The 11,461-nt window shown below is 31.4% G+C and overlaps 2 protein-coding genes across 4 annotated transcripts; one reads left to right on the top strand and one right to left on the bottom strand.

Annotated features, from left to right (window-relative positions):
• Nucleotides 1–988: 988 nt before the first annotated feature.
• LOC109856162 lies at nt 989–5,529 on the bottom strand. Of its 2 annotated transcripts, none has more exons than XM_020431137.1 (5): nt 5,429–5,529; nt 3,869–5,302; nt 3,075–3,742; nt 2,797–2,998; nt 989–2,699 (listed from the first exon to the last, which is right to left on the bottom strand). In XM_020431137.1, exons 2-5 carry the CDS (start codon nt 5,190–5,192, stop codon nt 2,425–2,427), a joined length of 2,469 nt encoding a protein of 822 aa, XP_020286726.1. In that variant the 5' UTR covers nt 5,193–5,302; nt 5,429–5,529; the 3' UTR covers nt 989–2,424. The 2 variants fall into 2 exon arrangements, with proteins under 2 accessions (XP_020286726.1, XP_020286727.1); XM_020431138.1 differs by having other exon boundaries at nt 5,383–5,523.
• Nucleotides 5,530–6,636: 1,107 nt separating this feature from the next.
• LOC109856148 (tumor protein p63-regulated gene 1-like protein) lies at nt 6,637–8,781 on the top strand. Of its 2 annotated transcripts, XM_020431105.1 has the most exons (7): nt 6,641–6,829; nt 6,919–7,007; nt 7,097–7,304; nt 7,392–7,568; nt 7,782–7,889; nt 8,268–8,401; nt 8,515–8,781. In XM_020431105.1, exons 2-7 carry the CDS (start codon nt 6,932–6,934, stop codon nt 8,703–8,705), a joined length of 894 nt encoding a protein of 297 aa, XP_020286694.1. In that variant the 5' UTR covers nt 6,641–6,829; nt 6,919–6,931; the 3' UTR covers nt 8,706–8,781. The 2 variants fall into 2 exon arrangements, with proteins under 2 accessions (XP_020286695.1, XP_020286694.1); XM_020431106.1 differs by lacking the exon at nt 7,782–7,889 and having other exon boundaries at nt 6,637–6,829.
• Nucleotides 8,782–11,461: the final 2,680 nt, after the last annotated feature.

The raw sequence follows: 11,461 nt of genomic DNA, 5'->3' as shown, positions 1-11,461 counted from the left end.
AGAAACTACACAACTGTTTAAATAAAAAACTATTTTTACTTCTTTTGAACCTACTTATTTTCTTGAAAATTTTAAATTACTTAAAATATACATTATACAATTACTTGTTTTCTGTGCACGAAGAACGCGTCGCAACGGCCAATCAACATCTTGCTTTTTTGCAAATAATATATTTATTATTTTTGAACAAGGTCGAATTCTTCCTCCCAAAATATCTCTTTTTCTCTTTAAAATGAAGAGAAAAAGAGTAAAGATGAACTGTGCAAGTTCATCTGAAAAGAACAGGCCTGTTGATTGGCCACTGTGTTATTCCCTAGCAAACTTCTACGTATCAAAGTGTGTCAAACGCTCCGCGTCATGTGTGCAGCCATTAAAGGGGAACACCAATGACGCTTTGACTATATAAACATGGATTGCAAGTTGGTATTTCCATGCTATAGTAAAAACACGAAGTAAGAGTAAGGCTGGATCTTCATGCAGACACCGGCGCTTTGACACCGAGCGTTGATTGGTGAAAAGCGGATGATGAGGGTAAAAAGCAACCTTAATTTACCCTCACCACCCACTTTTCACCAATCAACGTTTGGTGTCTGCATGAGGATCTAGCCTAAAGAGATCGAACTTTATAGCGCGCAAATGGAAAGTGCTCCCGAGTTTTACGGTTCATTGGGAAGGAATCCGCTCAAGGGAATAGTTTTTTACGGTTGGACGCCATTTTAATTTACTGTATACTAAAAAGATGTCTACCAAAATAAAAAAATTACAATTAAAATAATTCCTTTTGTGATTCTATATAGTATATATATACATATATATAACTTCTTTTAATTTATTTTAATTGCAAGTAATTTAATATAAATCTTACTTCCTCAGGCTCTTGTTCTAAAAAGTAACAGTCTTATTACATATATTAATATATTACATAATGAAACATGTTAAATTTGCTACACAAAAAGGCCTGAAACTTCTGTTTAATAAAAAAAAAAACCACCATGAATACAAATTCTTAGTCTATGTACGTACATCATTGCGGAAGTTTGGTTTTTTATTTGCACTTTAATTGGTTCCCATGTTACTTTGAATATGTTAACTTTAAATTGAAACAATTTATTGGCAGTGCACAGCAAATAACACTCAAACATAATATTATGGTACAATACTAAAATAGTATATGCGCATATATAATATATTTACTGTTTATAGTCTTATATACAATTTTAAATTCTATATTTCAATATCGAGTTCAATGTCAATATTAAATACTGACTAATATTTATGATACAAAAATATATTTTTAACGCAGCTATATTATGAAAAGCACAGACTTTTACAAATTTCTTATCAACTAAAATCCTGTAAGATACATGTCAATGAATACAATTATATAAATATTAGTTTTTTAATTTGTATGTAAATAAATAATTATAATATAATTACGTATATATAATTGTTATATATTTGTAATATCTTTGAGAATCTGTGACAATTCATAATATTAATAATCTATTAATTTTCTTATCATTTAAATTATAATTTGGAATATACTAAAAATTTATCATTTTTTTTATATATACATACATATTTGTATATAATTGGCATAGATTCGAAAGCATACTCCCGTTTACATATGGCTACGCACCGCTCAATGAACAAATTATCGTTTTGTCGAGTGTATACTGCGCCCAAATTATCTTTTCATCGCGGAAATGCAATATCCATTTAAAGCAGTGTAGAAACTTTCTTATATAAACTTTTATCTTACCAGATCAAGTCAATAAATATTTGGCGCAACTTTCTTTACTTCTGTATATTTATGACCGTACAATCTGCGAATCCCGAAATAGGAAAGAAATATCCAAAAATAACGCAAAATATTTACTAATTCTTAATCTAATAAGATAAAGACATATATGAATCTATACAATTAGATAAAAACATCAATTGTATTAAGCGCAAATCACAAATAAAAGTACAAGTTACGAAGAATTCCTACCTTAATTTTATCAACATATTCATTTATAGTGAACTAAAAATAGATTCTATAATATATGTAACGTAATCACACACTAAATTTAGTGGCATATTTATCGATAAAAGAGGTGAGAATACGGACCAAATGTTTTTTTATGTTATGTTTATTGAAATACTCACAGCTAAAAGCAGAAGTCGTTTAAGCTTAATAAAAACAATATTTTAGTAACAGTTCCATCTAATATTCAAGAGACAAAAAAATAGTTGTGTTAAATATAAATTTATGTGATGCACAAATAAATTATCGAAATTTTGCTATTCAGTACTTTTTCTCATAAATTAATTCGATATTCGTGATTTGCGTTTCTGTCTCTAATAATAAAACAATTTGAGACAAATGTTCCAGTCGTTAGAAGTGAATAAAAAAAAAAAACAGCAATTATGTTGAGTATCTCATGTTACTGACAATATTTTGCAAGGCGAACTTTCTCTTTCGATCACGGGAACTATAGGTATTGGCGTTTGACCTGCGTAATTTGTGATGTGTGCCATAGCACCGGCTTTTAGTAGCGCTCGCGATATCGAGCTATGCGAGTTGTCCAGTGCATGAAACAGAGGCGTTCGTCCAGATTTTTTGTCCTGCAAATCTACAGTCGCCCTAGCTGATAATAGTGCCTCAACTCCTTGTAAATTACCGTAAATGGAGCAATAATGTAACGCCGCATAGCCTAAAAAATCAAAGTAGGCTTGAGATGTTAATGACACGTTACATACTTATTAAAAAGACATGTGATATGCACGTATTTTATATAGACACAATCTTACCTTCCGAATCTACTTGATCGAGTAATTTATGATTCGAGACTCGTTTAACAAGCATTGGCAATAATGGTGACGACTGTTTACTAGCAATAATCAATGCTGATTCGCGTAGATATATCGGTACAACTGGTTGAGCTCCAGCGTCCAGTAAAACTTGAACAATTTCTTTACATACATCATATTTGATTGCTAGCTCTAAACTTGTCTGAAAAATATGTATAGCACTTTTACAACTTTATTAAATTGGATTCTCAAGATTAGATAATGAAATTTAAGCTCACCATTCCAGTTTCGGTTGGTATATCGACACTTTCCTTACATTGCTGAAGTACCAAAAGATGTCTTTTGACTAGATAGATGTTATTACTAATAACAGCATTGTGTATATTTAACCTTCCGTTTTGATCATATTGCTTGACAGATTGAAAATCTTTTTCTAAATGACCCAAAATACTTTTACACCTTAATTTCGACATCGACAAAGTTTTATTTATTTTCAATATATCTGAATCGTTTTCCATATTTTTAACAAACTCATTAACAAAACTGTCAATATCAAAATTGCCCTCTTGTTCATCTAACGGTTCCACATTCGGTACATCGTGCAGAGTGATCTGATTTATTCTGTAAAGGCTTTTTATGTCTTTGTTTATCAATACGAAAGATTTAGGATCTAACAGACCAAATACCATAGTCTGCACTTGCGAGTCGTGTACAGCTTTACATTGTTCCGGTGGATGTATCGGAACATATCTCTCGATGCCAATTCCACAATCCGCCAAGGCCTTCAACGCAAGTTCTCGAAGTTTACTGTCCTTTACACTGTCCATTGCTTTCTTAATAATATCAAATTTATTTGACAAATCTTTCTGCGACAAATCCTTTTTCCGTATACTAGTTTCCATGTTGCTATCAGTGGTATTTACAATTTGTGATTCCTGTATATGTTCTACAAGATTAATAGTAAAAGGATTAGTTTTAGAATTTTCCTTTAAGAGATGCGCATATTCACAATTATTTGAATTCACGTTTTTTTTATTTTTTGAGGACACAAATGTGTTCCTGTTATACGTACTTGTTAAAAACACAGGTGTGGGTTTTTTACTTGTTGAAGGTACAGATATATTACTTAGTATATCCGCAGGTTGATTAAATAAAACAGTTTCATTATTAGGTATAATTGTCATAATATTTTCTTGTTTCTTCCTTTCATGTACTTGTTTACTTAAAACTGATTGATTTTGAAACATAGGTTTTTCATTTGTAATTCTTAATTTATTTAGAGACATTTTATTTCCAAGTAAACTGTTTTGAGTTAATGATTTAATCCGAGACATATTTGTCTCATTTGTAATTCTTGATTTTTCCAGAGACTTTTTATTTTCAAGTGAGCTGCCTGAGCTGCTTAACTTTCTATCTTGATTACATCCTTGTATAACACTTTGCTTACTCTTCAAAGATTCAACCACTTGATCTTTTTCTATATTTTTGTTAGCAATACATTTTCCTTTATTTACAGTAATTTTATTCTCAGAATTTTTCATACAATTAGTAAGACTCACTACAAGATTTTTACAATTTGCTATAGAAATTGAATTAATATCATTTTTGTACGATGGTTTTACAGATGCAAAAGTTTTATTATCTTTAACCGTCCTACCATCCTGAATTTCTAAACAAGTATTCATGTTACTTTCTGTATTAGATAGCACATATTCTTTGTTATTATTATTGATATTTTTATACGTAGAACCTGTAGAATTCGTTTTATTTGTAGGAATTGTTTCTACATCAATTTCGGTATCACTGTCACTACTTCTTGCTCTCATTTTTTCATTCTTAATATTGTTCCTAAATTCACTACTTTTTGACAAAGTTGCAGACTGCTGCTGTTTTATTGAATTAATTTTCTCTATTTCAGATATGTTTTTGCTTAAGCTTACTGTTACATTTGGCGGATCAACTTTTCGCATCTTAGCAAAATTCTTCCTTTGTCTGAGTATTCTCGGATATAACTTGCCAGGTTTGGGCAAAGTGTTAACAGTTGAGGAGTCTTTCTTTGAAGGTGACTTGGTAAGCATAATTGTCTTTCCTTTCGACGGATCATCATCTCGTAACTGAACATTGAACTCTCCCAGATCTCGTCCATTACGAGACAAAATTCGTAATTTCTGTACCTTTATGAGTTGAGGTGCAAATGACGCACTTGATGTAGAAACGATGTTTTCACATCTGTTTTTCTGAGTTTCGTAAACTTCATTTCTCAACTGATGCATCGTACTGGGAAAATGTTTCGGCAAATCAAATTCTCGAACTGTTTCTCTTAAATTCTTCATCTTATTGATGTCTATTACAGTGCATTTTCTCTTCGCAGGTGTAGGTTCGAATAATGTTTCCATTTATAAAAACTCCTTATTTCACAATTGCTGCATCAGATTAAGTCACTGCTTCGCGTCTTTTTGATCTTCTTCACTTCTTGAGCCGATGGTAAAATCCCGTCACGTGTAACCTGAAATAAAAAGACAGACTCGCTTAGGAAAATTTCTCGATGTCGTGTCTATAACGGAGGTGTTTTGTCGTAATATTCACGAAGAAACTTATCACACGTTGGATTATAACATTTTTTTGAGATTACATTTACGTATTCCAATAAACAGGAATCACCGAACTTTCGATGACAGAAAGGGCCATCCCCTTGAATTCATATTAGAAAATAGTAGTGGTAAAATCGCACGCAATATGGCGACGAGTTTTTGTTTAATACTACATCTACACCAATCTACAATTTTCCGCGTTCGATGGCTGAGATCAAAGCTGAGTTCCGTTTCACGCATATGCGCGCATTTATCTATACTATACGTGACGTGTACTATAGATAAATGCGCGCATATGCGTGAAACGGAACGCAGCCCAAAATTACGTTACATACACAAATGATTCAAAGCAGAGAGAAACCTGAGAGCGGCCATCCTATTGTAATTTTTTACGACGGTTTCAGCCGCTGGTTTTAGCCGTATTTCCACAAAAGTGGAACTCAAAGGCCGTTCTACATTAAACGCAAGTCGCAGATCTCGTGGAACTGATCAATTACGTTGGTCGATTGGCTGATTTGACTCTGCAATTGGTCAAAAAATTACAATAGGATGGCCGCTCTCAGATTTCTCTCTGTTCAAAGTGAGTTTTTATTATATTTTACTATTTCCGATCAACTTCATCTTAACATTTTCAATTAACTTCATCGTTTAGCTTAATTAAAGAGACTGGCTCAATGAAAAATTCATAAAAGTACGCTGTGAGTCCAATTTTTCTCATTTAATTTATAATTGTATACTGCGTGCAATTTGAGAAGAGAATTTTACTACACATAAAGGGAGCTTTTCAGCTAAATACACAGGCGACATCACTGAACTATATTATGGAACGCGCCTTGCTATTGTGCGAGGCTGTGTTCAGTTAAGCAAGATGGAACGAACTAATGGAGGAAATGCAGGAAATACAGGAATTGGAACTAATAAAACTAAAGGGTCGTCTACAATGGAGAGTTGTAGGCCGTAATAGTAAGAAATTGACCAATCACAGATAAAGTACAGAAGAATAATCGATTGTGATTTGTCAATTTCTTACTGTTACGGCCTACAACTCTCCATTGTAGACGGCTCTTTATAGTTCAGTGTTATTGGGTGTGTTTAGCCGAAGTTAGCGCTACGTAGCGCTACGTAGCGCTAACTTCGGCTAAACACACCCATTCTTACACCAAAAGTGGGAAAACTAGCAGTTCATACTTATATAAGGTCTGTTCTTTTTACCTGAACTTGCTACACTAGTTCAGATAAAAAGAACAGACCTATAGTCAAAGATTTAAAGCAATCAGTGAATTTTTAAACAGCTTTAGTTAGTATGACAGATTTTCTAACCTTCGAAATAAGCAACTTCAACGGTTAATAACTCATTTTGCGGTGCAAAACGACTCTTTTCTCTGGCAGAATCTTTCGTTTCGTATAAAAGCGCGTCAATTGATATAATTAAATCGTAATTGGTGAGATAGAGAACTAAATGATTTATTGTAGTTTGTCATTGTTATCCAAAATAAATGTCAAACTTTCTCCTTTTTTCTCGATTTGATAGATAAGCTAGAGACATGGAGGAGACGAGTTTGGACGACGGACCTAGCGTTAATTTCGAAAAAGCTACTTTAGAAATAGCTAACGTTGACTGTAAGTCTATATTATCACACACTAATATATTCATTTAAAATATAACTATTTACATTTTGCTATTTTTACTTTTTCTCAAAAAAATTTAGCTGTAAAACCAACAACTGATAATATAGATGGCACATCAAACCAGAATTCTTCTATGCAAAATGTATGCAGTTTGCCATTCAGAAATATAGAAGTTCACGCATTTTTCACCGATAGAAATGAGATCGTGGAAAGAGCAATACACGACTGTACCGAAACCTTGATACAACAAAACATTGAAGAACTCGTAGGAAGTTGGCTTCTAACAGAGTATGTGATATCAATGTAATTTACAGACTTATATTTCTTGCGGTAAGTTTGGATTTAAGGATAAGGAAAACTTATTTATATTTGTAGAATCAGTTTGTGGGACATAGAAAAAGAAAGACTTGTACTATTAACAACTCAAGCCCTTTACTCTGTAAAATATGATTTTATTTCATTGAAAATACTTGATTTTAATCGTGTGCATATATCACTTCTCGATACAGTATTCAAAGGTGAATTGATATATCCATCAGCATCTCTCGCACCGTAAGTACTACGTTCTGCTGCAAATATTTAAAAGATATTTTTACGATAAATGTGACAGAATATGTGTTTGAAATAAATCATCTTTGTGTAAGTGCTTTGCAACGGCAAAAACTAAATCTAATACGGACATGATATATGAAACGGAATGGTAACGGCAGCATCTATGTTTATGTATTTACTGTATCACGTTCATATCACCCTAATAATTTTTAGAAGATTAAGCGGATTGGCAGAAGGTATGTCATCTATAATTCAGTGCGCAGCACGTCAAGAATGGTCATCTATTGCAGGTTGCTCCAGTATTGGTCAATTCGAACCTAGGTATACATACCGCTCATCTGTGTCAGTACCGATATGCTATTTCTGTTAATTTCTTTCGATTGTGTTTGTTGTTTTTGCTACTCTTATACAATATATACTTTATATTAATAAATAAACATTGCGCTGTATATGTTCCGTGTATGTTGTTTCGATATAAAAATGCTTACGAATTGTATCTATCATTCACTTTTGTTACATTTGTTTATTCAATACACTTGTATAAATTTTGCGCACTGTTATATACGCACTGTATACTAGGATATAACTTTTATAAAGCAAGCCCGATTTTCAACAGTTTGTTTAAAACTGTTTTACCAAAACATTATTTCAATGTTTTGGTAAAATATTTCTGGAAATAGGTACTTGAATTGTTTTCAGAAAACGAAATATGTCAGGTATAAGACTTATGTGGAACAGAGGACAACCTTTATCTATCGCAAAAAAGTGGAATCCATTTGCAAAAGATATACCTTGGATTACATTTGTTAGTCATCCATTGTTTTGGTACAAAGGTAGATGTTAAATCTAGTAAATGAGAAATTTATTACAAACATTATTACTATAACAAAGATTTCTTTATATCTCGTTAATAAAAATTATCAATAACAAGATAATATTTTTTTAGCGGGAACTGAAGTTGTCAAAACAAGATTCGACATAGAGGCTTTTCATACAACGCTTAAAAGTTTGTTACCTAATAATTGCAACGTTGTTAACACGCCAATCATTATAGAAAATTATTGCAGTCTCGGGGCCTTAGTGCACAATAGAAACGGCTTGGGTTTCTTTAAAATACGCGGAAAAGTCAGTTTCTAATTTCTTCAATTTTATTATAGGAACATTTTATAAATATTCTACAATATTTCTCTTTTTTCTGAAAACTAAATAATCTTTACTCTTTTCTCTCTCTCTCTCTCTCTCTCTCTCTCTCTCTCTCTGTCTCTGTTTAGTACATTCTTTCTTTCTTAAAAAATAACTATTGCAATCATTTCTAATACAATACGTACTATGTATTAAAACAAGATTCATAGAGTAATTTTCAAACTACTCTTAATTATTTTCGTATCAATGTAAAGAAATCTGCCGAGTAAAGACTACCGTATAAGAACGTTTTTTTTTTGTTTTGTGCGATGGCTCTAAAAAGTAAATATCTATCAAAATAAAATCTATTATAAAAAAAATATCCATTAAAATATATAAAATCTATTTTAGGTAATTAGATTTTATTACTTGATATATACTTGTGCAGTATTATAATTAATTATATAATGAATTGTTATTTAATTTAAACACACTACATATTCTTTTTTTATATATGTTTATATAAATGTATAAATTTATGTATTTACATACTAGGTATATATTAAATTGTGTATAAAATGACGGATCTTTGTTTGAAAGTTTTATAATAAAAGATTGATAATATATTGTTGTATATATAAAAAACTAGGCCTAAATATATTGTATTATCTTTATATGATAAGAGATAATATATTCATTGTATTCTTTTATATTAAATGGGGAGAGACACGTAAACATATAATATACATATTTATGTACACACTATACGATATAGACAGAAGATAAATTGATCAGCCGGTGCTGGCGCATTAACGTTGACTGCAATAATGGAATCTCGCCACCTCATTTCTCGGTTATTCAAAGTCTACCTTATCAAAAATTGTAGGTCAAAAAGAGAACGGAATAGGCAAAAATGATGTAAAAAAAAAAATTGTAATCCTAAAGAAATCTAATAAACATCTAATCTCTACACAACGTATCACATGTATTTTTACATATATTTGTTTCCGAACTAAAAAAAAATAATTTTTAAATCTTATAAATAAAACTTTCTGTAACAGATGTGTACTTTGATCCGTCGTAGGAAAAAAAAAATTTATTTAATTTCTCAATATAAAAGATATATGCCGTTACGAAAAAGAATTATTGCCGATTATTATATAAATAAAGTCAGTAATATAAGTATTACTGACAATCACACAAGAATAGTATTAGATATTACAGGAATCACTGAAAATATTACTGGCAATTACACAGAATGCCAGTAATTCTTTCGTACCACTGCCGCAATATATTACTGCCAGTAATTCTTTTTCGTAAGGGTGACAATACAGAAACTTATAAGAGCACAGACTGTTTGTTAAAAGATTAATAACACTTAAGTTTAACATAATTATAAAGCAAATCTAGCATTCTATAAATAATGCTAGAAATTTCGATTCTAAATTAAAGTGAAGTAAAACGCGTAATTAAAATTTTTACGTAAAACTTTTCGTACGCGTACTTAATTTTCTCTTACGGGATGGATTCTAGTAATGATACTTAATCGCGTATATTCAAAAAATCAAAACTAAGTAAGTCGTTAAAATTAAAGAAATATCTGCTAATTATATTCTTTCCCGATATACTTTTCCGATAGAATGTCTCTAAAATTTCTTACTTTATCGTACAATTCTCGCAAAAAAATGTATTCTTTAATTAATATTAATAGATAATTAACAAAAAGTGAAAAAGTGGCAAAAGTTTGGAATAAAACAATTCGCGAAATCTAAAACCGCGTACACGACCGCGATCGCATGATTTCCTCGCAATTTGCAAGGTCCAGGGCGTCGATTTCGACGCAAGGCGAACTAATCGTTCGCAATTTGTTGAAAATAAGAAGTCGTCGAGAAAAAACCGGTCCAAAAATATTACATTAGAAAATAATCCTTACATGTAGGAATCTGAATTGGTTTAAAAAGAGTAATCAATATATTTCTTTGATAATGATAATAAAATATCTCGAAAGTATCATTATTATTCCGAATCTTTATTACACTCTAATTTCTAGTAAATTTCGAGTAAATTTGATTTAAATCTTTAAATCACATTCCGAAAACTATATTTTTATCTTTAAAATAATTATTTTTTCTCGACGCTTCAAGATAAACAAGCAAAGACTATGTCGCACTGATTTTAAAAAAACCCATCACCTACCCTAAAAGTCTACTCACGTGCGCTGGCCACTTACCGCGACGACACCACTCTGTAACAAAATAGAAGTCTATCATTAGATTAAGAACTTTGAAGAAAATTGGGTGTACTGGGCCTAAACACACTACCAAAAACACCCGAAAAAGCCATTCCCAAAAATTTAAATAAGTTAGGCCCTAACCTAACCTAACCTAATCTGGTTAGATCCTAACCAAGTATTAGTACCTAACCGATTAGTAGAGAGCTAGTCTAAGTTAGCCAAATATTTTTTTTTTAATACTGAGCCTACACACACTACCAAAGGCACACGAAAAAGTCATTCACAAAAATTTAAATGAGTTAGGCACTAACCTAACCAAATCTAGTTAGATCCTAACCAAATATTAGTACCTAACCGATTAATAGAGAGTTAGTCTAAGTTAGCCAAAATATTTTTTTGTTTTAAATAGTATGTAAGTATAGTAATACTAATATCTAGGTCAGTATGTTTTCTACAGAAAATAATATTAAAGTAATTTCAGATTCGGATACAGTGGGGCACGATGATATTACATCTTTACTTCCGATTCGCGCAAACA

This window comes from Pseudomyrmex gracilis, unplaced genomic scaffold, assembly GCF_002006095.1.
Source record: "Pseudomyrmex gracilis isolate BER0280 unplaced genomic scaffold, ASM200609v1 scaffold_109, whole genome shotgun sequence".
Taxonomy (NCBI): Eukaryota; Metazoa; Arthropoda; class Insecta; order Hymenoptera; family Formicidae; genus Pseudomyrmex; species Pseudomyrmex gracilis.
Note: the sequence above shows the minus strand (reverse complement) of the source record. Positions and strands in the feature narration are given on the sequence as shown.